The sequence below is a fragment of the Esox lucius genome, chromosome 2, assembly GCF_011004845.1.
Source record: "Esox lucius isolate fEsoLuc1 chromosome 2, fEsoLuc1.pri, whole genome shotgun sequence".
Taxonomy (NCBI): Eukaryota; Metazoa; Chordata; class Actinopteri; order Esociformes; family Esocidae; genus Esox; species Esox lucius.
Window position 1 is genome coordinate 21,631,177 of NC_047570.1, and position 26,777 is coordinate 21,657,953.

The 26,777-nt window shown below is 44.4% G+C and overlaps 1 protein-coding gene across 19 annotated transcripts in view; it reads left to right on the top strand.

Moving 5' to 3' along the window:
- sox6 (SRY-box transcription factor 6) overlaps positions 1 to 26,777 on the top strand; it is a 173,888-nt gene that overhangs the window by 66,164 nt on the left and 80,947 nt on the right. For all 19 annotated transcript variants that reach the window (XM_029125251.2, XM_029125257.2, XM_029125256.2 and 16 more), the window contains 3 exons: positions 1,054 to 1,294; positions 5,110 to 5,320; positions 22,914 to 23,003. In XM_029125251.2, coding sequence (XP_028981084.1) covers positions 1,054 to 1,294; positions 5,110 to 5,320; positions 22,914 to 23,003 — 542 coding nt within the window. The remainder of the gene's footprint in view (positions 1 to 1,053; positions 1,295 to 5,109; positions 5,321 to 22,913; positions 23,004 to 26,777) is intronic.

Sequence of the window (26,777 nt, forward strand, 5' to 3'; positions counted from 1 at the left end):
CTCGCTGCCTCCCCTTGTCTCCCCTGCTCTACCATGCCTCCATTCTCTCCCCTTCTCCTCACTGCCTCCCCTTGTCTCCACTGCTTTCTGCTGCCTCCCCCATCTTCCCTATTCTACCCTGCCTCCCCTGTCTCCCTTTCTCCTCCCTGCCTCTCCCTGGCATTAAATATGCTACAGCAGAGATTGGACTTAGATTTGAGTCTGACATGCTGTTTTTATTGTTAAATACCCAGCAGCTTAGATAAAGAGGCAGACCAGGGGCTTAGGGAATAGAGGATTAACAGGAAATATGAACGGGCTCATCTTCCCTACTTCAGATTAGTAAGAATAACATATCATTCAGTTATTAATACCAGTGGCATAATTTAATTTGCTGGCACGGTATTCATGTAATTAATTGGTGGATGGATCGTGAGGGTGGCCTCATTCATTGTTAGAAGAATGCAGATTTAGCAGTAAAACGATACAGGGGAATGGTAGGCAACCATTATGAAAGCTCCCAAAAATACAGAAAACACTGTTTAAATTGGAATTGCCATTAATTTATTTTGCACCTGATATGTCAAGTGCACTCATCACTGTAATATTCATGAAAGCATGTGACAGGTTTTTCAATTCTTGCCAGGATCTGATTTACAAGCTGATTAAATAGGCAACATTTGCCTGGAGAAATAGTGTAGCACTGCAAAGTTAATCATTTGCTAATTTGAAGAGTGGAAGTAAAAAAGGAAGCCGTTTGGGTTGGTGTTGCGTTTGGTGGCAGAATCAACTGTTTTTATCAACTGTTGAATGAAATCATCTCCACTAGGCCAGAATATCATGATAAGATGTCTCCATTTTGGACTCAGGTCCAAACACGGTTTTCAGGGCACCAGCAGGTGTGAGCCCATATAAGAATGCTATAAGATCCAGAAAATCCGTTCTAAACCCCGTTTGTCAATGAGATCTATTTTGAAATGGGCCATTTTGTTGCAATGAAGCAGTCAGACGTTTGACTATGTTACTCTGGCGCTTTATGACCGACTTGTCATCCTGTTCTTCCTCCAATCACAGCAGAATAATGTCTTCCAAGCAAGCCACGTCTCCGTTTGCCTCCGTCGCCGATGGGGAGGAAGCTATGAGTCAAGATCACCTGTCCTGGGAGAAGGAAGAGAGTGCCGAGGCCCATGGGACACCCCAGCTGCCGCTGCACAGCCTGCTCCACAGCAAAGGCTCCATGGGCCAACTGCAGCCCCTTAGCAGCGTCCCACCGGAGAGTGACTGGGACGGCATGGTGTCAGCCCAGCAGCGCATGGTGAGAGTTCACGACCTTGTACACCAGCAGACCGGGTGACCAGCTGACTAGTGAACGTTACTGTGAATGTTAAATGTTTACTCATTTACACTGGCTGGTAAAATATTATTAATGCTACCTGTAGGTTTGAGCGATCATTCAGTTAGGAATCCCAAAGAAGGGTCATGTTTATTACCAGTCGTCGTCCCCCCCTCCACCATCAGAGAGACCAATTAGGATTTTCACCACTGTCTGGCCTCTGAATGTGAGTTAGCTTGAAACATACACACGCTCACCCTCTTACAGCCCCCCCCCCCCCCCCACACACACACACACACACACACACTTGCATGCACACACAGATTTAGTCACTGTGCCCCAGCAGAGAGGAATTTCCCCCACAAGGACACGGTCACAACAGAGCCCTGAACAGTTTCAATGAAGACTTAATACTGAATGCGTTTTGCCAAGCGCTTGTCTTTGAAGTCTAAGCCCTCACAAGTGTCTTGAGATCCTTCTCAAAGAAGAGAACAACGTATTGAATTTCATTTTAACATCACACGAAGATTTGATGAACTATAAATAGGAGACAATAAGACAGTTGAGCAAAGTCTCTGAGAGGGTATCTGTTCTAGAGGGCCTACCCAGGCACATCAGCCCCCCAGGCCCCTGGCCCCCAGCTCCCTGGCCCCCAGCCGCCTGACTCCTCTTACTGGAGGATCTCTTTAGACCAGGATGCTCTTGGGACTCTGATACAGTACAAGCTCAACAGCCCCTCATTGTTCCAGGCTTGAAAATATGAACTCCATGTACCAAGCCGCTCGCTCCTCTTCTCAGCCAAGGGTACTGTCTTTAATACTGTGAAGCCTCAGGGATCCTGGGACTCTTAGATAGGCCAGACAATCAACTCCAATCTATTATTAGGTTGAACAGGCCCAGTGATATCAACAGTAAGTTCAGTGCACAGCATCCCAGCAAAGACTCAACACCACATTAAACCAGATTTAGACAGAACAGAAGGTTGTTTATGCTTCTTCATTTTGTCATTAAAGAAACATCTCCCACAATATGTGTTGTTGTGTACATCTGCAGCAGGCTCCAGACAATCTGGGTCCAAGTATGGAGCTACTTTGATGTGTGCAAAGGAGAGAAGAGCAGAGGCACTTGTGGGCTGTAGCCAGGGAGGCAGGTGGTTGTTTGAGACAGACGGGCCTGCACTAAAGAGACCCAGAGGGGCTCTGAAGTAGCCTTCCAGTGGGCTGCCCCTCCACACTGCAGTGGCTGCTGGGAGAGAGTTGCTGCCCCCCCGCCCCTCTGCCAGCCCCGTCCCACCCCCAGGCCCTTTGTCCCTGCCTGTTTTGTATGGATGCCGGGCGGTCTGGAGACACTGTTCTAGCCGTCCAGTATGTAAATGATAGACAGGAGTTTGCTCAGGTGGTCCGCTCTTCTGACAGGCTCTAATTGGATCACAGGGCAGTTTGTGATGAAGGTGTAATTCGAAAAGGATTTGGAATAATCTTTTGTGCATTGTCTCTGTTACTCACTGCAATCACCAAACAGCCCCTTAATGGAATGAAAGGAACCTTATGAAAAGTTCAATTCATTGTATTCATTGTATCTGCTTGTAGTTTGTCTAGTTTGACATCCTTTTCAGTTTATTATTAGTACATTTTCTATATTATTTCCAGATTCTGAACAAATGAAGTTTGTTGTGCACTTATGCGAATTAAAAGCCAAATATAATATAAGATCTCAGTTGTCACACTGAGTTAGATGAAAGAAAGATTTTCCTATAAGACTGCAATAAAAGCAGAAATAATATTGTGCTGGTTCATTATTTTGCATTGAACTGACAGGCAGCACTAATATAGTGAACCACAGCATACCCCTGGTGAATTGAAGGGTTGCATCAAACCTGAAGACAACCTGGTAATAGTTTCCAGTGTGGAGCTTCCAGACCATCACATGGGTGGTGGCAGTTGGATGGGAGTTCATACTGAGGAGCGACATGGGGTCAAGGCCAGAGGGTTAGAACGCGAGCCCATGACAGAACTCGAATTTAGTTCTAAAAACAGGTAGCACACATTAGTGCCCCCACATCACGGTCCCACCGCATCTGGCTGTGATTCTGGGTGGACGTGGTCTTGGCCGTGCACGACTATTATGTTTTACCGTTAAATGGTTTAACATTTCGAAAATTCGAAAAGTGAAGTGCCTGAGATCCAGCCAGCTCAAGTTGACTTGGTGCAGATGGCGCCTGCGAGAGGGTGTCTGAGAAGGGTGGAGGGAGCAAGAGCGAGAAGGAGGGAGAAAGGCAGACGGCGAGAAGGCTGAAATTGTTGCCTTCGCTGATTACCTGACTGCACTGCTGTGCCATACGTCTGTGTGGGCTGTGCCCTGAACCTGCGCCAGCTGATTAACCCAGCACTGCTCCATTCCCCACAAGCACCCTCTACTGGCCCTGGCACGGCACCCACCACCTCCGCATAATCAGCCCCACCCTGCCTGCCATTGGTTGAGAGTGCAGACGGGACTGTGCCATCCCGGGCCCTGGTACTGAACCCAACCGCCCTCGGACTCCGCTGAATGTCTAAGAATAGTCCTGCTGGAATGAGAGATGGGAAAAAGGAATGTGGACATTCCTGCGCTCCTCCAATTTGGTTGTGAATATCAGCTATTTTACATCAACAGAATAGCCTCTTCTTGCGTGTGTGTGTTTGATGTGTCGGTTTGGGGTTATTGGCCAGGATGCGTGTGTTGTGTTATGTTGAAGGTGGTGTGTTGTTATCGGCCAGGCTGCGTATGTGCTGAAGGTTTTGTGTTAGGGCTGTAGGCCAGGATTTGTCTGTTCGTGTTCTGGATAGTGTGTTTTGTTGAGGTGAGCCAAGCAGTTTTTTTTTACATTACTCAGACCAGAGGTAAAACCACACAATGGTATAAAAGGGTACATTTCTTGACAGGAGAATTAAGTTTTATCTTCTTACTTTCTGCAAGCCATAATTAAAATAGCCTTGTGTCTGAGCAGCTATGTCCCATGTCAGCCCTCCCGAATCTCTCCCTTTCTCTCTTTGTTTTCTTTCTCTCTTACTTTCTTTCTTTCTTTCTCTCTCTCTCTCTCTCAGTCTCTCCTGTGTGTTCTTTCTTTTACTCTGTCTTTCAATATCCTCTATTCTTTCTTTCTGTCTCCTAATCTCTCCCTTTCTTTCTCTCACTCTCATTCCTTCCCTTTCTTTCTTTCTTTCTTGCTCTCTTTCTTTCTCAGTCTCTCCATTCCTCTCACTCCTCTTGCTTCTATTTTGTTTAGTGGGTGCACTCAGCCATCAGTTTCAGACAGGATCCTTCGTTTACTACAACCGGGTGGGATGGAAAAACAACAACAGCCTGAGACAGGACACAGATTTATGATGGCCCACAGCACTCAGCTGAGAATAGGCCTCCACCTGAAAATGAACAAATTATATAGCACTCACCTCAACACAAATGCACACTCAAATGCAATTTGGGAAATTATAGTCGGGATGCTTCTCTGTGTAGTTTTTCTCAAGGTAAAGCAGAGCCTGAGCACATTATGGGTATGTCCTCTGAAAGAGGCCCTTATCATTTTTCTACACTATATTCACTTGCCATACAGGATCTCGTTTGACAGAAGCTGTTGTTGTAATAAAGAGGAGTCATTGATATGGAAAATCACCGTGGGCTGTGAAAGAACTAGCAACCACTGCATTTTAATTGATCATCAACAGCTGATTAAACTCAAACACAGGAACATCCTAATGATTTAACCCCACCCTCTTTCTTTTTCCTCTTTTCTTCTCTCAACTTTTGTTTTCTTACAGGAATCTGACAGCAATAAAGTGTGTTCCCTGTATTCCTTCCGGAATAACTCAACCTCCCCACACAAGCCTGAGGAGGGGGCCCGGGAGCGTGGCGACCTGCTGAGCGGATCTGCATTTGGAACGCCGGAGCGCCGCAAAGGAAGCCTGGCTGACGTGGTGGACACACTGAAGCAGAAGAAGCTGGAGGAGATGACAAAGACAGAGCAAGATGGTAGGACAAAAATGACCCGTGCCTATATGTGTTTAAATGAGTGTGTATGATTGCTACCTTCCAAATGTTTACTTTCTCTTTCTCTCTTTCTCTGTTTCTCTCATGTTGATTCTTGTAATTAAACACGCGCACAGAAACACACACTCACAGAAACACACATACAGAGGCTGGGAGGACTGACGTGACAGTGTTTCCAGTTTGTCTTTCCAGTATGAAAAAGTGGGTGGCACTACACCTCAGCTTAAGTGTGGTCTTCCCCCACTGCCAAGGCAAACTCTCTGGCCATAAAACACATGACCTGACGCCAGGAACATTACCTTTCTATTCTTCAACACAGAAAGCTCTTCACTGACGGCAGCTTTCGTTAGTAAAGTCAACAACATATACAGACAAAAATTTAACATAGATACGTGCCAATTTAATTTATTTGGTTTGTTTTACAGTAATACACATTTAATACAGAAGCTCAAATATTCCCAATTTACTCAAACCTCAGTTGTTCTCATCAGGACTATATTTCCTCCAGTGGTAAGCTTGTTGTCTCTATTTCACCCCATTCTTAATTACCTCTGCCGTAGTTGGTTGATGAAGACTTGCTGCCCCTTGGGAACAATGGTCTTTCATTCAGTGTCTGGGGAGCTCTTAGCTTATGAACTTCATCACGTTAATAACAAAGACTTCTGTTAGCCTAAACTATATTTGTTGCTTTCTTGTTAAAGGGGTGATCTTAACACAATGTCAGCTGTCCTGGATGTTTCAAAATATCTATCAACTAGGCGGTCTAAATTTGAAAAAATATCATCTCTAGAGTGGAGTTGCTCTAGGTACATATTTATTTATTCTGCTGCTCAATTTTCGTCCAATTCAGAATAATTTGTGTTATACAGTAATAGAAAACAACTGTACTCTTTCCCAGTTAGGGAGGGTTGGGGGGAGTGTTCTGGGGAGGGTTGGGGGATTGACATAAGGTACCCCTGAGTTATAAGGAGGTGATACATTTCCCTTGACACCGAGGGCATCTCCCATGTATCTCTGGTTTCTAATGGTGTTGTTTTCCACGGCGGGCGCGCTCCTCAGAGTCCTCTGTGGTAAAGGCGGACGTTATGCTAATGAGCCCCAGCTGGTGAGGGCTGGTTGTTGCAGTAATTTAAATGGTCAAGTGTAGCTCGTAATCCAGGGCCGTATGGTGGAGCTGGGAGGAGAGGGTGCTTCAGTGTTGCTGTACAGCTGTTTTAATCTCCTGTTAATAATAGAGCCTGGGCCTGCCTCATGTCCAATGCATCAGCACCACCAAAATAAACTCCCTTGTTGGAGGAAATTAGTTTCTGAGAACAGAACAAGACAAGAGGTTCACCAAGTTCAATACGTCATCTGTAAGCTGCGTGAATGGAGCGATTCCGTGTCCTTGAGGACGCTTGACATCAGCTCCAGCTGTAGAGATGACTGTTGTTACCATCATAATCTATGTCAGTGTTTATGGAGACCTTCTGTGAGCATCTTGAAAGGGCAGGGTTAATCCATTAAGGGCACACAGGAAGGTTGAAGGGCCATTTGTTGGCTTAATGAACTGGTTAATGTAAGACAAAGCGGCGATGAGCTAAATATATAACTTATCTAAGCTATGATATCACCGGGACAACTGTTCCTGCTAATCCGTCCCACTTTTCTCCCTCCGCGGCTGTGGATCACTGGGAGTCTTCACAGCAGAACTAGTCGCCTCGCCATCTGCTGCCATTATTCTGACTGAGTCCTCCCAGTTATGTCGCTGGTCTCACTGTGATGACGGAAGACTGGGACTGCAGCTGACCAGGCTAGTGGTGAATCCTCCTCTAGCACGGTCAAGTGTCACACATGACACTTGTCAATACTCCGCTAACATTTGTGTTGTCAATCCATTAGCAGCGAATCTGACCCATCGTGTAAATCAGTTGAAATTACTGAGACAGGACTCATCTTTGGGTAAGAACTGTGTGACTGTATGCTAGTCCAGTGGCCTCACTGAGGGATTGTGACTCCGCGGAGTGGGACAGAGCACAATCCTAACAGACAGGGACAGAGCCTATCCCTGGCAGCCGCTCCTACCTCTTTGGACCCCTAACAAAACGTTAATTAAATGTGTGTCGTCGGCAGGGTTCGCTGCCCTCAAATTGAATCAGACCGAAGATGACTGCAACTTTGCCTAAATGGTTTGACATGTCAGTGTTCCGTGCCTGAACCCGCCACAGTGACCACACTCAGTGGCTCGACCGCCCTCCCACCCATTCAGCCGTCCTCTCTGTCGCTGGCCCTTAAAGTGCTTTAAGTGCTTGTGACTGTGCTAATGAATGAAAATGTCCTCCCAGCAGTGAGGACTGCATTAGGCTGAATAGTCAGTCACCTTAGCTGTAAAAGCTCTATTAGGCCCAGTTGCCGGGAGGGCTAACGATTGTGCCCAATGTTTATTTACTAGGTATTGTAAATGCATTATTTATGGAGAGCTCTCCAGACAGCACTTGTCATTAGTTAAAAATGTCAGTATACGGTATTAAGGGAAAAAGAAAAATGGGCTCCATTATAAAGATCCAAGGTGACCTTGGTTGGATTCACGTGCAAGTATAGCAGCTTTTTATAATGCATTTGGTATGAATCAAAAGTCATAGTGATCAGGAAGACAACACTGGTGACTCTTTTGGACTGTTCCCAAGACGAGGATGGGCAATAAGGAATTTCTCTGTTGGGTTTTACGGAGGCTCCTTCGGCCACTACGCAGGTTGAATCTTGATTTGCATGCAGTTTATGAATTCCTAATGTCTCTTTCTATTGTGTATTGAGTAGCATGCTGACAGGTTGTTATTCTTTATCGGTGGCCTGTCAAGCACAATGCAGTTTCTGTGCAGGGAAGCACGTCAGAAAGTGTGGCATAAGCATTTCAGAATACAATACCTATGGAATCTTTAGAAATGCTTTCGAGTCACACAGATATTTGTCCCCTTCATCATACTCGAACTCTGTTACAGAAACTTCAACGCATGCACACACACACACACACACACACACAAATACTTTATTTAGACCCACAAATCATATTTATATTTCAAGCCCAAATATCACAAAGTTCCCTGCATGTATGGGCACTCAATGTCATAGATGGCACCAACAGCTTGACAGACCACTACAGCCAAAACACAACTATCCCTAGATAACTGCTTCACCCTAGTTTGTGGTCGGCCTGGAGACCACCAAATTGTGCACCGGAGCCAAAACACAATGTTTCGGTGAATCTAATTGAAAACACACATTTGGCCTGGTCAACTGCAGTCCCTGTCACATTAAAGTCACCAGGGGTGTCCTGCCAGGAAACCTTTTTGGCTGCTGCTTAAAGCCACTCTTCTAATCCATTCTTACACTGTACTCTGGCTAGACAGAATTACAGTACAGAATTACAATGTATTTCATGTTGTAGAAAGAACTGTGGCAGGTTGGTAGACAACACTGATCTGGGATGGTCTCTGTTCCCTTATGGATGTATGTGGACGTAACTTAGAGAATGCAGTGTGCAACACGCGTAAAGTATGTAGTGACCCACAGTGTTTTTGTGATGACTGCAGTCTATCTGTGAAGAAGCGTGAAACCGGGGTTGATCCTCGTTGAGTCGGGGTGTCCTGACTCCCCCGGGAACAGGTGTGGGGTGGTTAATATCTTAAAGGGTACCACGCAACCCCGGGTGACCTGTGAAGCGGTGAACAGTTGCTAATGTGGTGGGGTGAAAACTTCTTCCCGAGGCAGTAACCTAACCTCACTGGTGCTTAAAGGACATCCACAGTCCCCAGTCCGGGTTATGGCCAACAGGATTCCTTGTAGTCTTAGCTAGCAGCGACAGTCTGAACCGGGTGGACGGTGCACCTGAAGCACAGCAGGCCTGTAGACTGATCACTGCACCACAGGGAATCCAAAGCACCGTCATCAACAGAGACAAATCACCAAATTTACCTTCTTCTCTGAGGTGGAAGGATTTTTAAAGACTTCTCAGGCTGGACACTCTACAGCAGCAGGTGACTTCTACTGTGTGAAATGAATGGCAAACATGCTGTTTACTTGGCTGGTCTGAGAGTCTCAGTCCTACTGTATTTAATGAGAATCTCTCTGTCTGCTGGTAGTTGGAGTCCTTGTCGGAGTGGTGTTATAACCGTGTCTGTGGCAGGGCCAGCGGTGTGAGCGCTGGATGTAATAAGCATTGTGCTGAGGAAGGACACGGTCATTATCCTCTATTACGACAGGGTGTGTAATGAGATTCAGGGATGAGTGAAAGCTTTGAAAGAGAATAGGATCAGCTCTAAGCCTTCGGCCTGATTAATACTTATGAACTCTTGACTTAGTCCTACGCTCTGTCCCAGTACAGCTGTCTCAACCATGGCAGCCATGGTAAAATTGGCTGATTTGTCCATAGAGATTTGGACAATTTTGAGGGGAAATTGTGTATGATACATTGTTACTAGCCAAGTGTCGGGTTTTCTGTCGAAAAGCATTTCATTCCAGACTATCTACTGCATTCTTTCCACTTGGATAAAGGGTTTCCTTGGAAATAATCTTGTAGGATTCCCTCTTGCTGCTCCCTCGATCACTTTCTTTAGCTCACTGTCTCTCCTGCCCTCTCTCCCTCTCCTCTCGTTCCAGCTGCCTTGTCATCTGGCTCTGTTTTATCCCACCTAATTAATAGGAATCTTTGTTATAATGATCTGTGGCATGAGCCTCTGACTCGATGCATATGCAATGAAGCAGTCGCCTTTTTAATGTGTTGGCTGCAAGCCGAGGTGAACCTGTAGGTTTTGAGGCGCGCTTCAAACACTTAGCTCTCCTCTTCTCTCCCTTGCTCTCCTCACCCCTCCGTTCCTCTCCCCACCCCACTTCCCTCTTATCTCTCCTCGTCTCCTCTCTTTCTCGCAGGGCACTTTGGCCGAACATCATTTAACCACTGGTTTCACTCTCCTCTGTTCCCTCTCCGTCTTCGTGTCTCCTTTAGAAATGTCCTTTCTTCTGTCTACATGACTTAAACACCCTCCTGATGGTGACTCGTTTTCTGTCTGACCGTTTGGGTCTGTGAGGAAATCCATGTTTCCCAACTATGTGCTCCCTCTCCCTGTCTGTCTGCCTGTGTGTGTACGTGCGTGCGTGTGTGTGTGTGTATGTTATAGTGTGATTGTGTGTGTTGGGGGGTTCTCCTTGGCCCGTGGTGTGACCAGCAAGCCCTGTAGAGCCTTGCTCTGGTCTGTAACTTTGGTTTGAATAGGTAATGTGGGGCTGTTCAGGCTGAAGAGAAATTAGCTGGAATTGCTTGTTAGGACACATGATCAAAAGGTGCTCTCTGCACTCTGCCAATCAAACCTCTTGTCACCCTGTGAAGCAGACGTTAAATAGATTTTTGGTCTTACGCCGCGGGCAGCCTGCCAGCCTGACATGTGAAAAACAACAAAAAGATAACAGCCCTGCCACTCCTCCCCTTTCTCTCTCAATTTAACCACTGCTCGCTCTTTCTCTATTTCTCTCTTGTGACATAGCTGCCCCTCTGCTGCCAGGCATAGCAAACAGAGCCCAGAGCTAAATGAAATGGCTGAGTGTCGGGCACAAGGAGCAGGCTTCACTCTCACTCTCCAGCCTGCCTTCGTTCCAAACAGAACCACGCCACCACTGCCTCCTAGGAGTCAGGAGAGGCAGGGGAGTCCTAACCAAGAAACGAATAGGGGGTTGAAGCTAGACCGTCTAAAGTGGACCTCTGACTCTTTCAGATGACAAAACAGGCAGCTGTTTCTTCAACGTTCCATTCTTCGCTGTGTTGGGATCACCTTCCCACTTCTCAGTCCGATTAGTCAACAGTAGCAACTGCTCTGCAACATTCCGGGGGGCATCTTCCCGGGATTCAGCTGTTGACTCTGTCCCCCTTCACACGTGAAGCACAACGCTCCCATTGTGTGGTTGGCCCAGTCCATGCGCAGGAACCCCCCGATAGGAGGAAACGGGTGTCTTAGGGAGACAAATCACAGCCAGGGCTGTACAGAGGCCTGTTTGTTTTCACACACATTCCCCATAGGTGCATCCCATCAGCTGTGTCTCAGCCCTGGCCTGGCCTACAGTATAGTACATCCAAGCATATTGGATTGGCACTGGATGGATGGATCATTTTTAATTATATAGATGCTAAGGAATATGTTAATTGTGTTTTTTTTCCAGGAGTTTTTTACGGTTTCATTCGATTTTCACAGTTAAGTCTTTAGCAGACGCTCATATCCAGAGCTTGAGATGTACTCAGATGTGGACCGGCTTTACCTAATTAGCCCGGAAGTTGGGGGAAATTTGGGTGTGGAGTGAGGGGGTCCGATATCGGCAGAACAGACTTTCTTCCCGGACTTTGAGGAAATAAGGTTGATGAGGTTCCAAGAAATAAACACTGGGCCCTTTTAGTGTTTTTGAGCGTGTGTGTGTGTGTGTGTTTGTGTGTGTGTGCGCGCGCCCGCATTTTATGTGCGCTCGTGTGTTTTGAAGAGGGGTTAAACATGGAAAGTCTCTGCCCAGTATTGCAGTCCCTGCCCCGCCGTTTGGTTCCCAGGCATTCTCCACACATAACTGGACAAAGAACTGGTGTCATCTGACCGGGGATCAAAATAGTGTCAATGTAACCCACACCCTGGCCACAGACGGCCCATGTGGCTTGCTAATGATTTCAGGGCCCATCGCATGCTTGTTTTATAAGACTGAGGTACGTCAGCCGTCCAACCCACAGATCTGCCTTGGTGCGGGCAGACGTGACAGATCACACCAGTTGTTCTATGATCAGATTTGCATTGTGTTCCCTTCTAACAGTGAGCGTGCATATTTTACACTCAACTCTGATGTCTGCCTTCTGAACAAAGAGACTGCTTAATCGCTGGTAATAAAACAAATGCCCCCCCCCCCCCCCCCAATGTCTTTCTCTCCCATCCTGTTCAATAACGTTTCACGTGTGCCAAGAGATGAGATTAGGATGTCAGGAGAAACAGATAGGAACATGTTTTATTGCGCTGCAAAGCTTGAGTGCTGATGATTATAATTATTCTGCGAACGCCATCTCTCTTTGGGAGTGCCCCAGATATAATTTTAAGTCTGCAGAGGTCGAGTGGTTAATATGCTTTAAGACCCTGCCATCCATTACATGTGATGAAGTTCCAATGATAGGTTAAAGTTATGAGTTTAGACTAGAATTAATGATTGCTGGGCTGGAGTGAAAATGTTCTCTAACTCCAGCACCACTTATCATAATGCCGCAATTTGTAATTTGGGCGGTGAGGAAGCCCACTTCCTCCAGCCCTCTTCTCCTCTCATCCCCTCTTCTTTTTCACTTTTACTCTTTCCCTCACTTTCTGTCTCTTTGTAGTGCTCTTCTGGGTGGCAGTTGGCTGCGTAGTGCCTTCTATGAGACTGCTGTTATTAACTTTTTGTTATGGCTGGGCAATGAGCTCAGCCTCACATGAGATCAGAATTCTTCCATCGTTTTACAGCGTGTCTCAGTTGGTGTGCCACTGAATCCCAGAGAAAGAGAATGCCTTGTTTCAAAGGAAAATACGGCTCCCATTGTTGCAGAGCCATGTTGGACAATAGCGCATTGAGACGCTTAGCTGTGGGCCAGCGAAGGAGACTTCCTAGAAATTGGAATTCTTAACCTTTCAAGTACTATGGTTACTTCATCATAATTCTCCCTGCCCTGGCCGGCCTAACATCATGTCTATTGTGTTGTGTTGTGTGGTGTCTCTGGAAAAATAGAGATATTAAGCGCAGAAATCAAAAGGAACTACAGGTTGAGCCCGTTGCATATGAGCACATTTGTTGTAATCCTTAATCAATTCTCCATCTTGGCACTGTACCAGATGTTCCGATAATCGCTAGGTCGGAATTAGGAATGGAATCATATTAGTTGGTTAGAGGCTCTGTCTCTCACTCTCTCTGTGTGTGTGCATCCATGTGAGGTAAAAATGGTTCCTAGGGCTGAGTGTGTGCTGTGGTGTGGACTAGATAATGGAGGTTGTTGTGTAAAAATAGTGACCTTTGGACTCACCGTCCACAGAGCAATGTGTGCACATCCTGAACTTTGACATTCCAACAAACAGAGCTGGTTCAAAATCATCTATAGAGGCTGCTTAGTGGAAGTGGACAATGTCAGACTGCCACAGCAAATACAATTCCCTTAGTTAGATAAATCATTGTTGAATTCACACACATCCACAGAAACACACAAGCACGCTTCCAACACACACACACACACACACACACACACATGCTTGAGTAAATAAACACTGAATAAAATAGTTAGAAGTATTATAAGCATAGCATGTATTTCTATCATTAATCAAATATCCTTAAAAGAGTGCATTATATCAGCATTATCATGATATTATCCATTTCTCATTACACTATACAGTCTCATCTTTTTTTATTAAGGCAGCATTTCAATTCTGTATTTCTAAATTGCAGGCTAATTTGTGAAGTACATTGACATTTTATTCACATATTTACAATTAAATACATTTTGGAGGAATATGCCAGAGATTTTTGTGCACATCTCATTGTAATCCACTATTTTGAATCATATTAGTATTCTGTTGTCCTTGTACATTCTTAGACACCCATTCATTTAATAAAATCCACTCAGCAGCTATGATCTAAGTAAGCAACAGTGTCCACACACTTCAAGTAATTTAACATCGATGAATAAATGTGTTTTGGAGCATTGATTACCAGCAGAGTTTATATCTGACAGTAAGATTGCAGGGTACTAAACAAAAATTGGCTCCTCTGCAAGGTACCCAGTAATTTAATTCTTATGTGAAATTATTGTAATTTATTACAGTGTGTGGACTCTAATGATTACAGACATCAAATGGAAATTATAAATTAAAATTAAGTCTATATATCTCTCTCCTAATTTTTTGCGAGTATTGAGCCCCCTCATCAGCATTGGCTGAAGTTTGTAGAACATTTGTCCACCTCCTCTCTTTCTTTTCTCTTTATTTACCACCTACAACAGTCTTGTTTATCTTAATGCTTAGCAGAATATGCAATTGAAGCTGTCTCTACTTCAATTTAGAAAGGTGTTCATTACATGTTCATATTTTTTGGGGGGTTTCTCTCTGAATAAGCCTTAATTGTCAGTGAATAAACTTTACACAGGAGAGATTGTGATGTGTAGGCTGTGTAACTTCTGAAAGGTATTCAAGGTGCTCTTTTATGGTTCAAGGCAGTCTCTTTGAAGAAGGCAACATTTTGATTTACATTTCTTTGCTTTTCAGTAATTCTTACAGATGAACACCACTGTACAATTCCAATCACAGTACCTTCAACGCCCCGGAACAAGCTCTAAACCTGTCTGATATATTTGTCATAAACATAATTAAAATGGTGAATAAAATGATTGGTAATGTAACTGTAGCAACCGCCTCAGTGAACTCCCACTGTGGCCTGAATACGGACACACAGAAGAGGATCGGGAACGGAGAAAAGTTTGTTTTGCTCTCCAAGCATTTACTGTTCATAGTTCTTAAAAGTGACCTTGTGAGGGAGAGAGGGAGAGAGAGAGAGAGGGAGGGAGGGAGAGAGGGAGGGAGGGAGAGAGAGAGAGGGCAGAGCTGGAGTCTGGAACACTGGTGCAGCCCTGCACAGCAGAGCACAGCGGCTGGCTCCTTCCAGCTGCACACATGGCATCCATCGGGGGCACGATCACGCACAGTCCCAACACCTCAGGCTCGGACATATGTTGAGTTTTATTTCATTCTTCTGACATTAATCCTATTCACCAGCTGTTCTGCCAGCTGCCACTCTCCAGCTTAAGAGGAGATTGCAGTTTTGGGGGCTCTGAGTCCTGGTTTATCTTGGCTCCTCATCTCCCCACGCTAAGTTTTGATTGGATTTTTCTCCCTTTTCCTTCTCCAGGTCCCGTTAGTTGCATATTTCCAAGCTTCTTGCTCGATTTCTTCCTTTTTATAACAACTTACTTTAGTTCATGTAGATAAGAAGGCTTTATGGGCTGTGTTCTAAGCTTGTATCCAAAGCCCCGTTCTGGCCAGGGGCCCTTTGGAAGATGCTGGCCAGGAGTTCGGCAGTGTTCACTGCCTGCCTCTCTCTCCTCCTCTGGACCGGCTCACATTTATAATTCACACCCAGCTCTTTCATATGGTCACCACTATCCCATAACAGGCTGCACTGAGACCCACTCCTAGGGGGCAAGGTAGCTGGCACTACACTGAATGTAGGCAGGCTGGCCAGATGCTGTCCCCAGCGAGTCCCGCTGGTCTAGACCGGATGGAAAGAGAGAGAGACACTTCCCTTACAAACTTCAACTGGGCTGCAGCCTCTTCACACAGGTCTTCTGGTAGTATTTCCCTAGGATTAGCTTCACATCACCCTTAACACTTATCATCGGGGTATCAGGCCTGACATATTTTACATTATGTGCATTGTCTGGGAGCGGTTCTCAGTTCACCATGTGCCATTTCTGCTGACGTACTGCTTCATGGTCGGCAGGCGGGGGCTGCATGAATTGATCATCGCTCACTGCTCACTTTAATAATTCAAGGCTGATTGCTACAAAGTCCCGCAGTAAAATGGATTGGGAGAGGTCACATGCTGCCCTGCTCAAAAGGTGAAGCCTCCTGGGGACGGTTAATTCATATATGCTTGATAGACACGTGTCCTATTTAGAGAGGTCAACTGTGGAGTCTGAGAGGATAGCGGATGCCAGAGCCTGGGATGGCCGGGTCATTGCTGTAGGCTTAGCACCTTTGCTCATAGGGATAAAGAGAAAGCAGACCGAGTGGTTACCTCAGCACTATCAGCTGCTGCGAAACCAGGGCATTTCTCCTACAACCCTAGAACAGATTGTTAGCACTTTTGGTTTAGCTCTATGTGACACACAATCTTGCCATGCGGATGGCGGTTTTGTCATCTGATTTAGTTTAATGATGTTTGTGTAGTATTTCCAGCTGGGCCTCTTAGCTGTCAAGATCCATTTAAGTGTTTGTGTGTGTATGTGTGTGTGTGTGTGCACACGTCAGTTGTTGTTTACCGTTATCCTCTCGTTGTTAGCAAAAGCTTCTGATGAACCCTGACCTCTGACAGAGGGCCCAGACCACACCTCCCAGGTGTAAGAACGTGACGGTTTAAAAGTATGTGTGCGGGGTTCCTTGGAAGTGGAGACGCAAAATATTCAAGGCAGGTTGTGTTCTATTTATAGGTTGTGTTGCCAAGCTGAGATGGTAAGAGGAGAGCCTACAGGTGACTAACAGGGATGTTCACCAAGTGGAATAATGAATAGTATTAGGTGTCAATTAAATCAAGCCTTCTCCGAGGTGCAGGTGCTCCACAATGTACTGACACATCTCAAGGAGCCAGGCCTCTTCACCCATGCATGCCATTGGCCGCATTTGCATATTAAAGAGCTGAAATTATTTAACTGAAGCAAAAAGTCTTGTGGAAATGATAGAGGTTATTAAAACTGTTGACAAGGAGGCAAGGTAATTGCCTGAAAATGAGCGGCGACGCCACTGTTGTACACCGAGAAGTGTTGTGTTTTTTCCTACAGCGTTTGCATTGTGCGCTGTCGCCCGGGTGTGTAACCTATTACGTTTAGATTGCTCCCTTGCAATTAGTGCCCTTTTTGTCCTCACTTCAATAAGGCCATGATTAGGGAGACTTCAGGAGGATCTGCGTGTCGCATCTAACAGCTGTTGTCTCTGGCACTACCGGTGGAACGACAAAACGGGTTTTCTCGCTGCATTTCACTTTTCTGCCAGCTTTTTGTAATTATTGTGTTTTATTTGCTGCGATGATGGGGTCTTGTTTTTACTGCCTCTGTGATTAAGATATTCAGAAGATTCCCTCAGAGTTGGAGTGAAGCTTTTTTGTAAAACTCGACTTTGTCAGTTTGTTTTCCATACACAGTGGATGGATGTGTGGATAGGTAGTGACTGAATATGACTGAGTCATTCTCAGGGTTAAAAATTCAGCCTCGAGTTAAATAAATAATAGAATAAGGTATTTTCATTTAGAGTGGTGAAGAACAGCTTCAAACATATTTGTTGTCCTCACCAAATTGAACGCAACCAGCTTTATTCTCCTAACCTTGACCAATTTCTGCACCTTGCTTCAATCTGTCGTTTTCATTCCAAGAGCCTTTCTTTTTGCCAATATTATTAAAGCACTTGAAAAGTCCTCTGAAGATAATTATGAACCTAACTACCACTACTTGTTGAAGTGTGTCCTCCAACTCAGTGAGTCCTCTAGCTAGCTCGATGAGAGTACTCCTCTAAATGTTGCCTCTCTCTGCCCCTAAATGAAGGATATCCTCCACAGTCTTTGTTTATTAGGCTCCTCCGTTCTGAGGAAGGAATTATTTATATGGCCAATGTCAGTTGATCATTGATTTGTTAATCACGTTCCCCTCGGAATGATGGATATACAGTGCTGGCGCTGAAGGCGGAAGTCCCGCTCTCTCTGCAGTCTCCACCCTAATGAGATGTCACTTAGAGCAGAACAAACAATCCTCTAGCAACCACTAGTCACATATCTGTGTAGAAATAAGGCCTACCGTCAGTGGCTGTTACAGAACCTAATGATCGAACAGTAGCAGCGATAGACAGACCTGGAGTACGGCAGAGTTGGCTGGCTGGAATCCTGTTTGGGTCAGATTGTTGTGTTGTCATCCTTCAGGATCCCCGTCCCCGTCCCTCAGTGTTGAGGAGGATTGATGAGGGGAAGTGCTTCTCGCTGTGGAGGGATTACAATAGGCGTGTGAATGAATGAGTGGGCCACAGGCTGCAGGCCAGCAGGGTGGTGAGGGCACCAAGACGAGTGTGGAGAGACAGATGTTTTGGCGTTAGGCCACTAAAACGGAAAGACGGACAGACATAGGCCACTGCCTCTGCAGGGAGGAAAACAGTGTCATGATGCCTGGGAAAAGATCCAAGTCTTTCTGTCCATCCCACCTCCGCCAGACATGAGACACAAGGCTGTCTAGTTGATGCGGCTCACAGCTTCATTTCGTGTCTTCTTGGGTGATATCCTAATGTCTGCGGTAAAGTTGTTGTTTTTTTGTCAAGTGCTGTAGATAATGGCGTGAATCATTAACCACCAAGGAATTATTTTCACAGACTTTCAAATCGAAGTTGACAAGGCTATATTTGCTTGTTATTTATTTGTGCTGTCTGTGTTTTCCTCTTGGTGATTTGAACTTAACCGTGCAGGGTTTCCAATGACACTCTGATTGAACCACACTCTTTAGGGCCGCAATAAAAAGATAAATTAGCTAACGACTTTGCCTTAGCTTGGCACTTGCAGAAGTCTTTATGACCAGCTTGCACTCAGTTTATTAACAGTAACGTACTACAATATGCACAGTGAAACACAAATTCCACTTTATAAACGGTTCCTTTAAAATGTTTGAGAGAGACCGAGATATGGAAGCGTTCATCTCATAAAGAGGCTTGGATCTGGCAGTCTGGTGGAATTGTCGCCAGCGGTTACCTGGCTCTGGGTGGAACACTGCCGGGGTTTCTGTCCAACATGGGATTCTGGCAGTGCTCATTGCCAGGTGCTAGAAGCCCTGTTCATACCAAACACTTTCCTAGAAACATCCCTGTGTTCAAATTTATGAGCAACAATGGTTTTCATATTAATGAAGTAAACACTGAGTCGAATCTGGTGTCACAATCCCTGAGACTGTTCACCCACATCTGATAGAGTTCAGGATAGCCGCAAGAACATGCTGTATACCAGATCACAATGGAGATAGCAAATAGAAACATTTTGTTTTTGGCAGTATTGGGTCAGGAGGCTTTATATTTCAACATGGGTGCTGCTGGGAAACTAGCAAGAAACATGGAACAAACAGCTGTATCTGCATACGGTAAAACCTTATAGAAACGCAGATGATGAGGCACAGACTGGCTCAGGGTGCTGACCGGGCCCACTCCCCACTCCCACCACATCCAGGGAAACACATTCTGGACCCATGCTGGAGTTGTTTTGTCTTGTATGTTTCTAACTGTGCTAGTGGCAGAGGAGTGGGTGTTGCTGCCAGACGGGAGTCCCCAGGGGCCCATGGTATCAGCAGGGCTGGAGGAAGTTGGTCTGGGTCCAGCGGGGCCGACCAAGCTCAGTGTCTACTGTGGGGATGCTGGGAAAATGTAAATAAGAGTCTGATAAGACCTATTGTTTTCATTCCATTCTCATCCCATCTCAATGGGCTGCTCCGGAGCTGCACAGGCTTTTATCTCCGATGAGAGGGAGAAAGACAGTGTGTGTGTGGGAGTGGGGAGGTGGGGTGTGGGGCATGGGGGTGGGGGGTTGGAGTCACCCCTCAGGAAAATAGAAAATAAACTCAATGGGACTCCTCATTTATCTTGTTAATGTGTTTTTGTATGACAAGCGGACTGCCTGATTCCACTTTCTGAGGACTTTGGTATCTGTGTGCCCTTTTGTATCTCTATCACAGTCATATTGACAGCCACAAGGCAATGTATAAACAAAGTGTTGGGTTTGGTTTTTAAGATAAAAATGATAAATACAAGACCAAAGATGTGTGATAGTTTTATAACAGTTGTATAAATAGTTTTACGCCCTGTCTAAAAATGAACACTGTGCACCTATTTCTTACAACCTCTACTTAATATGACAGTAACTATTATTCTGATATGAAACAGTGTTTTCTTTGGCATGTTTAATATCTCTAGAGAAGACGGACAGGAATTTGAAAAATTAAAACTGTGCTCCTACTATTAATCTAAATTCCTCCAAAAAGTGTTTAGCCTTCATAAGGTTTCTGTGAAATAAGCCAGACAATGAAACCATGTACTGTGTGCTTTCCTAAAGTATGCCTGCATGAAAATTACAACAGCAATATTTTCATTTGGGGGCGCCTATTTTGTTCTAAGCTGCTGGAGCATTAAAAAGGTTTATTTAGTATTGAAAGTTATTTTATACACTGAACCAGACCATTATTCACCTCTCCCAGGTGGAACGGAGAAAGAGGCAGGCAGGCGAGACTCTCTTGGCACATTCCAGCTGTAGGCTGTCCTGTGTGAGGGCTTGGCAGGCTGTGTCTGGCCCGGGGTCGGAGATGTGCAGTACGGAGGAGTCAGGGAGCGGCCACTTTTAGGCGATAGGAGGAAGAGTGAGAGAAAGTGGGGAGGAGTAAAATGGGAGCTGGCACCGTATTATCTACCACAGTTGGTGCATTCCTTAATGATCGTGTCGGAGCAGCGTGTGTGTCTGTGTGCATTTGTCTGCATGTGTATATTTCTGTTTGTGTGTGTGTGTGTGCGTATTTGCTTGAGTTTCTGAACGTGTGTTTGTTTCTAACCCTTCCACAGTGTTGTTCTTTCTGCCGTGGGGTGAAAGAGTTTGTTGCCGTGGTTGTGTATGTGTGGTGAGGGACGTCTATTATCTGGGCCAGGGTGTTGATGTCCAGGGGGGAAAGGAAGCTTAAGGCCCATGGAAGAGGAGCAGTTAGTCCCTCCCATTGACCTGCGCCCCTGTGTGTCTGTGATCCCAATGTCAGACAGAGAAGCAGGGAGTTAACACACACATACACACGCACACAAACACAGCTACTCTGTACTGGGTCAGGATGACAAACTGTGCGTTGGGGATTGGAAAGTCAATAAAGCAGAAGTAATGTTCTAATGAGCTGAGCTGGAGATGTCCCGTTTGCCCCTCTTCCACAGAGGAAGTGGACAATCAAACAAAATGGCCACTCTGCTGGATCTTTTTGAAAGCCGACCTTAAACAGGGGCACCATTGACCCCTTGTTACTCTCAGTCTCACAGTTCCTCTGAAGTAGACATATTTTTGTAGGAAGTTATCGTGTTTGGTTTGTGGAATTGAAGGGTGAGGACATTATGGCAGGATTAAAGGAATCATTGCTTGTATACTCTCTAAATGGTTTACATCTCCTCTGTCAGAGGAAAAGGGATGATGATGATGGCGGACTGATCCAAACCCTACAACGTTGTGTGTACCGAATGTCTTCCATACTTTTTTCCTCTTTTCTCTGTGTTTTGTTTTTTGTTCAGTATCATTTAACTGTATCTGAAATAATAGTATGGTTCTAGATTAACATTTTAGTCTGTATTGTTAGATTGTCTCCAAAGCACATGATTACTACAATATCCTGGAAAAAAAGAACACACTTGTTAGAGAATCCCTGAAGTCATCCAGAACACTTATGAGCTTATGAATTGTGCCCTTTTGTTGCTGAGTTAGTCCACAAATAAGCCATTGTCAAGAGATTGGTCAAACCATTCCTTATGGTGCCTCAGGGCTTTCTATGGACTTTAAGAATGTCTGCTTTTGCTGTTTGCAACCTTTCAGAGCGAACAAACCGTGTCTTCCACACCATGATGTCATCTTTACTTAACATGACACTCTAGGACAATCTGCTTTTAGGCTTCTGTTTTCAGGATTGGTCCAGTCAGCTCTCACAGAGCCAGACTGAAAGAAACAGCATAAAGGTAAAGGTACCAGCGAGCAGACCAAAGAGTAGACTCCTGATCCATTGATATGCCTTCTGAACTCTCTGCCGAGCCGTAACCAGCCGTGTGCTCTCTTGGGGGGGAAGGCGTCCGCTGGTGTGTCATCCCCACTGTGAGACTGGGACACAGACAGGCAGGAGGAGGGCCCTGGTCAGGCCTCCGTCTGGATCTGGGTGTTATAGACTGTCTGTCTGGGTGCCGTTACGGGGGGGAGAGGGGGCTGGATGGAGTGGTGATGTTTGATGAGAACAGGCTGACCCAGGGATCGGCGAGGCCCGGGTCAGCTGGGCAACCCCAGCGACAGCACGGCAGATTCCAGCCATTCCTCCACTGATTCATTGTCTGCCGGACAAATGTTAATTGTTTTCATCACCGGCGGCTGTTTGAATGCTCGGGACATACCCTGTCTCACCCCTTACCTCCCCCTTAATGTCTGTCTCCCCCCTCAGCCGTCTCTCAAGTGTCTGTTTCACCTTTTACCTTCTTCAATGGGTGCTCATGAGTGAATTCTTGAATCCCAGTCTACCCATCAGTAGTTAGTGCTTTTCAGGTGAATGGGTTTTAGTTGCAATTAATAACAATCATTTTGAATGATAGTAAAACTGTCTTGTTTTACACAAGAACCTGTCAATGTTATATTTTGACCATTGTGGGAAAACACCTTTGGCATGTAGGGTGTATCAACATACTCAGCCAGAGTGTTGACAGGTGTTTTTACTTCTGTTAGTACTTGAGTGCTGAGGCGTGAGTGAAGGGAACGATTGACATTTTTCCTATGTTAAGGACACAGAAAAAGTTCCTGTATTTACAGATATGAACTTCTTTTATGGGTTTTGATTTGTTAGGCTGCTCAACGTCCATACTTTTATGAGAAGAAAAAGTGCAGGCTTTTTCCCCCTGTTATTGAAATAACAGTATTTAGTTTGAGAAATTAATTGTTTGACTGCAGTTGAAACCTCATTGGAAATATTATTGCAAGCGTTTAAATAAATCGTATTTGGACTCTGTTTGAGAAGTTAAAATGAAAGCATTTTAATGTTCTTTTTTCTTACTATGTCTTTCAGAATCTGCTTGCATGGAAAAACTTCTGTCAAAAGATTGGAAAGAGAAGATGGAAAGGCTCAACGCTAGTGAGCTTCTGGGAGCAGTAAAAGGTAAACTCGGTCACTCACAACCAAGCATTTTCATGTAAAGAGTCTCTTGATGCTAGGTTAACAAATTCTTCCATCCCTGTCAGATTTACATAATCTATGGATAATCTAAGAAACAGGCTTCCACATTTAATTTACACAAAAGCCACTGGCTGCCTTCCCCAGTTTTTCCTGCGCTTGCCTTATCAATAATGTCTTAATTCCACTTTCCAGTCTGTCATTTTATTTGTGTATGTGTTTTACCATTGGAGACTAGTTTGTTGTCTGTGTGTCTGCTATACTACTCTAAGACTAGAGACCCTGCTACTGACTCATGCAGTGTGTTCTTTCTGGTTCTATGATTTTTTAACACTGTTTTAGAGCCCCAGTGTGCTTGATGTAAACAGTGAATGTCTGATAGGCCATAGAGAAGAAACAGATGAAAAGAAAGAGAAGTTCTCTCTCTCTCTTAGCATGTCTCACATCTGAGAGGAATGCCTTGAGTCTGGCCTACAGCTAAACCTTGCACGGCGCAATCTCTGTTTTTGTGGTGGGAAGGTGGGCCTGGTCTGGGCTGAGCTGATGCCTGTTTTTTTGTGTGCCTGTCCAGTCCGTAGCACTGACTGTTACTAAAAAGATCTTCACGTAGAAGAGAGGAAGGCCTGTCTAATAACACCAGGTTCCAGCTTGCCACCCCGCCCTTCCTCATATCTCTATCACTTGTTACTCTTCCAACATCTGTTATCTTATGCCTGTACTACGCATCATTAACTGGTCTGAACTGAGGAATACATTATTGTATCACTAATATTTATGAGAATCATGTCTATATCCGGGATATTGTAACTAAACACAGAGCACTCTGCTCGTACCAGGTTGTTGCTGGAAACAATAGTGTTGTTTATTATTTAAAAACTGGTCTGGTGTAACTAAGGTAAAAGTAAACAAAACTTTGCAGCAAAAACAACAAAAATGTTTCATTAAAAATATTCAAAGACACCTGTTAACAGAATTCTGCAAGCTCATGCACTGGAGATGTTTTTTTTTTTTTTTATCATGTACTCACACTTTATTTGCTCTCATAGAATCATAAATAATATTTGTCCTTGGTTTTAATTATTGGATTACATTTTCACTGTGTGCCGAGGAAGGGGGGAAAAAAAACTGTTGAATGTTCTAATAAGTGTATTCATCGGCAATAACCTTAATGAACTGAAATATAAATCATTGCTTGCTAAACTAGATTCATTGTACCTGCCCTAGTATATGCCACTGTAGATCAAAGTGCACTGGATAAAATGTGTAAAATGATTTAGCCTTTTGAAAGCAGGTCTATTTAAATTACAGGGCATTTTTCTGATGGATAAATTGGAAGGGTGAGGCTACTCCACACTGGTATAAACAGGTACCGAAGGGGATTGATAATACTCACTGTGGCCTGTGTTAATTCTCATGCAGGGAGAATAAGTCTACATTAGACCTACAAATATAAATACTTTTCAAATCACACCGGTAGGCAGCCTAAGGTTTTTAATTAGCCTGCCATTTCATATGACTGTAGAGATTTCAAAGGGCTTCTTTGTGCTCCCCCTTACAAATGTCTCTCTCTGCGTTTGAAGTCTGCCTGATGTAAATACTGGCAATTAAAAAGAAGCTCAGGGTTGGAGACACACAAGGTCCACCTAATTAAAACCCAAACAAAGACACCATGCAGAAAACACCTTATGATTAAGATTTAAAGTGATGAATCAGAGGCTGCATTAATTGTTAGGTTAAAATCAATATAAAGGGCAAGCCTGCCTGTAGGATTAAATAAATGTAGGACAATACTAGATAAAGGCTGACATCCAGATAAAAGATACCTACTGCAACACTGGCCTTGATACACATTCTGTACACCGCGCACATTGAACACGGCACTAATGGCATTTTAAATTCCACCTAGATGTTTGTGGCATTGTTCCATTGTTACAAAAGATTGCTTTTGATGTTCAAAGATACATATGTGAAAAATGAAATTCTGCCTCTTATGAACCGAAAGACTGGTAATTATTATTATTATTTTTGTCAAGCATGAGGCTGAAGCCATTTTAGTTAGCAGCATAGACTCTTAAAGTCTCTATGATTATTGCTCAACTGCTTTACATATTTCTCACCTTGTGAAACTGTCATGGTATCCTGTCGTTTTGTGGCAAGTAGAGGAATCTTTTGGTTTCAGACTTAAGAAGCTGTAGAATTATAACACAGGAGAAAACAATAGGTAAAACAGATTTTGACCGAAGGTTTCACTTCCTCAATGAAAAAGAACAGCATTCTTTTAGATTATACACTTGTGTTCAAACATGCCCAGACTAAATTATGCTCTTGGGGTGAAACACAAAGTTCAACAAACAAAACAATTGTGTCAACACGATCTGAGGTTTTCTTTATTGTACACCCAGTTCAATGCAACCAAGAATTTTGTTCCTTGCAATACGTAATTGTACGTTGTCATGTCGTTTTCTACACCCAGAACGTGTTTGTTGTTAAACTGATACTGGCACTTCCAGTAAAATGAAGGCCGTTAAAACCTTTTTCTGCAAAACAGGATAGGAAACAGGCTTTACTGAGACAATAGAATTGAATAATTTCAGTGTAATGATTTCATGCTTTTTTCGGGGCTTGCCCTTTCAGTTATGAGAGCTTAACAGATGCAAGGAAAGAGAGAGAGGGAATGGTTTGTGAAGGAGAATTAGTGGTGGATTGCTTTTCACCAGCCGATTCCAGGGTTAACTGTTTGTTTTCATACCTGAGCTTAGCTGTCAATCAGTAGGAAAGGTGAAGAGGGAGAAGAGATCTCCCCGCAGACCCAGAGAGGGAGGCAGCCTGGAAGACTTCCAAACCACAGAAAGTAGCACAGACTGAGAGAGTGAGGGAGGGACAATGGGATTTGGAAAGGACAGGAAGATAGAGAGGGAGAGAGTTTCTAGTACTCTTATATTCAAGCTCCTATTTTCTAACCTATATTGTAAGTGTATTGCTGATTGATGGGGGGGTGCCTAAATCTGTTATTTTATGATTACATCCAGGCTAACTACTTCAATCCTTTATGCAATGAAAAACATCTTTATTCATTTTTCTTTTGATTGTAGTAGTGTTGTGAGATGATTTTTTTGGAGGGAAGATGGATTGGTTTAAGCCAGCCATGCTCCATGCCTTGCATGTCAGTTGAAGAATTCAGGTGATGTATTTCATGTAAATTCCATTGGAATGTGAATGCAGGTTTATGGAGGAAAGGCTTGGCGAAATAAGCTGTCCCTGTGCAGTGTGGCTTTCATTCATACTCAATCAGGGCCTTTGAGACGCACACACTGTAGGGCTGTTTAACTTTCGTCCAGCTCTCCAATGTGCCGAGCTCCCCCCCCCAAAATAAAATGCCAAAGCATTTACTTAACTGAAGAAAAAAATGTGGTTGCTAAATTGGAACACAAAATGCATTCATTCTCTTGGAAGTTTTGATAAAATATGAAGCTCAGCATTGTACATTTGGGTTAAAATGGCAGCTTGAATTCTATGCACAAAAAAAAAATCAAGTCTCTTGCACTTCGATAATCAATTTGTGAATGCTGTCCACATGACAGTGGCGGGTTGCACATTGACAGTCCTGTGGCAGACAGATAAGTAGAAGCTCTTTAAGGGTAGAGCGAAGAGTGGGGCCGGGCAGAGTCGCAGCTGACACTGATTTGATGCTGCTCCTACCTGGCCTGGCTTCTCCAGTACCCACAGAGAACTACTGTGTGAACAGAGCTGGGATTGTTT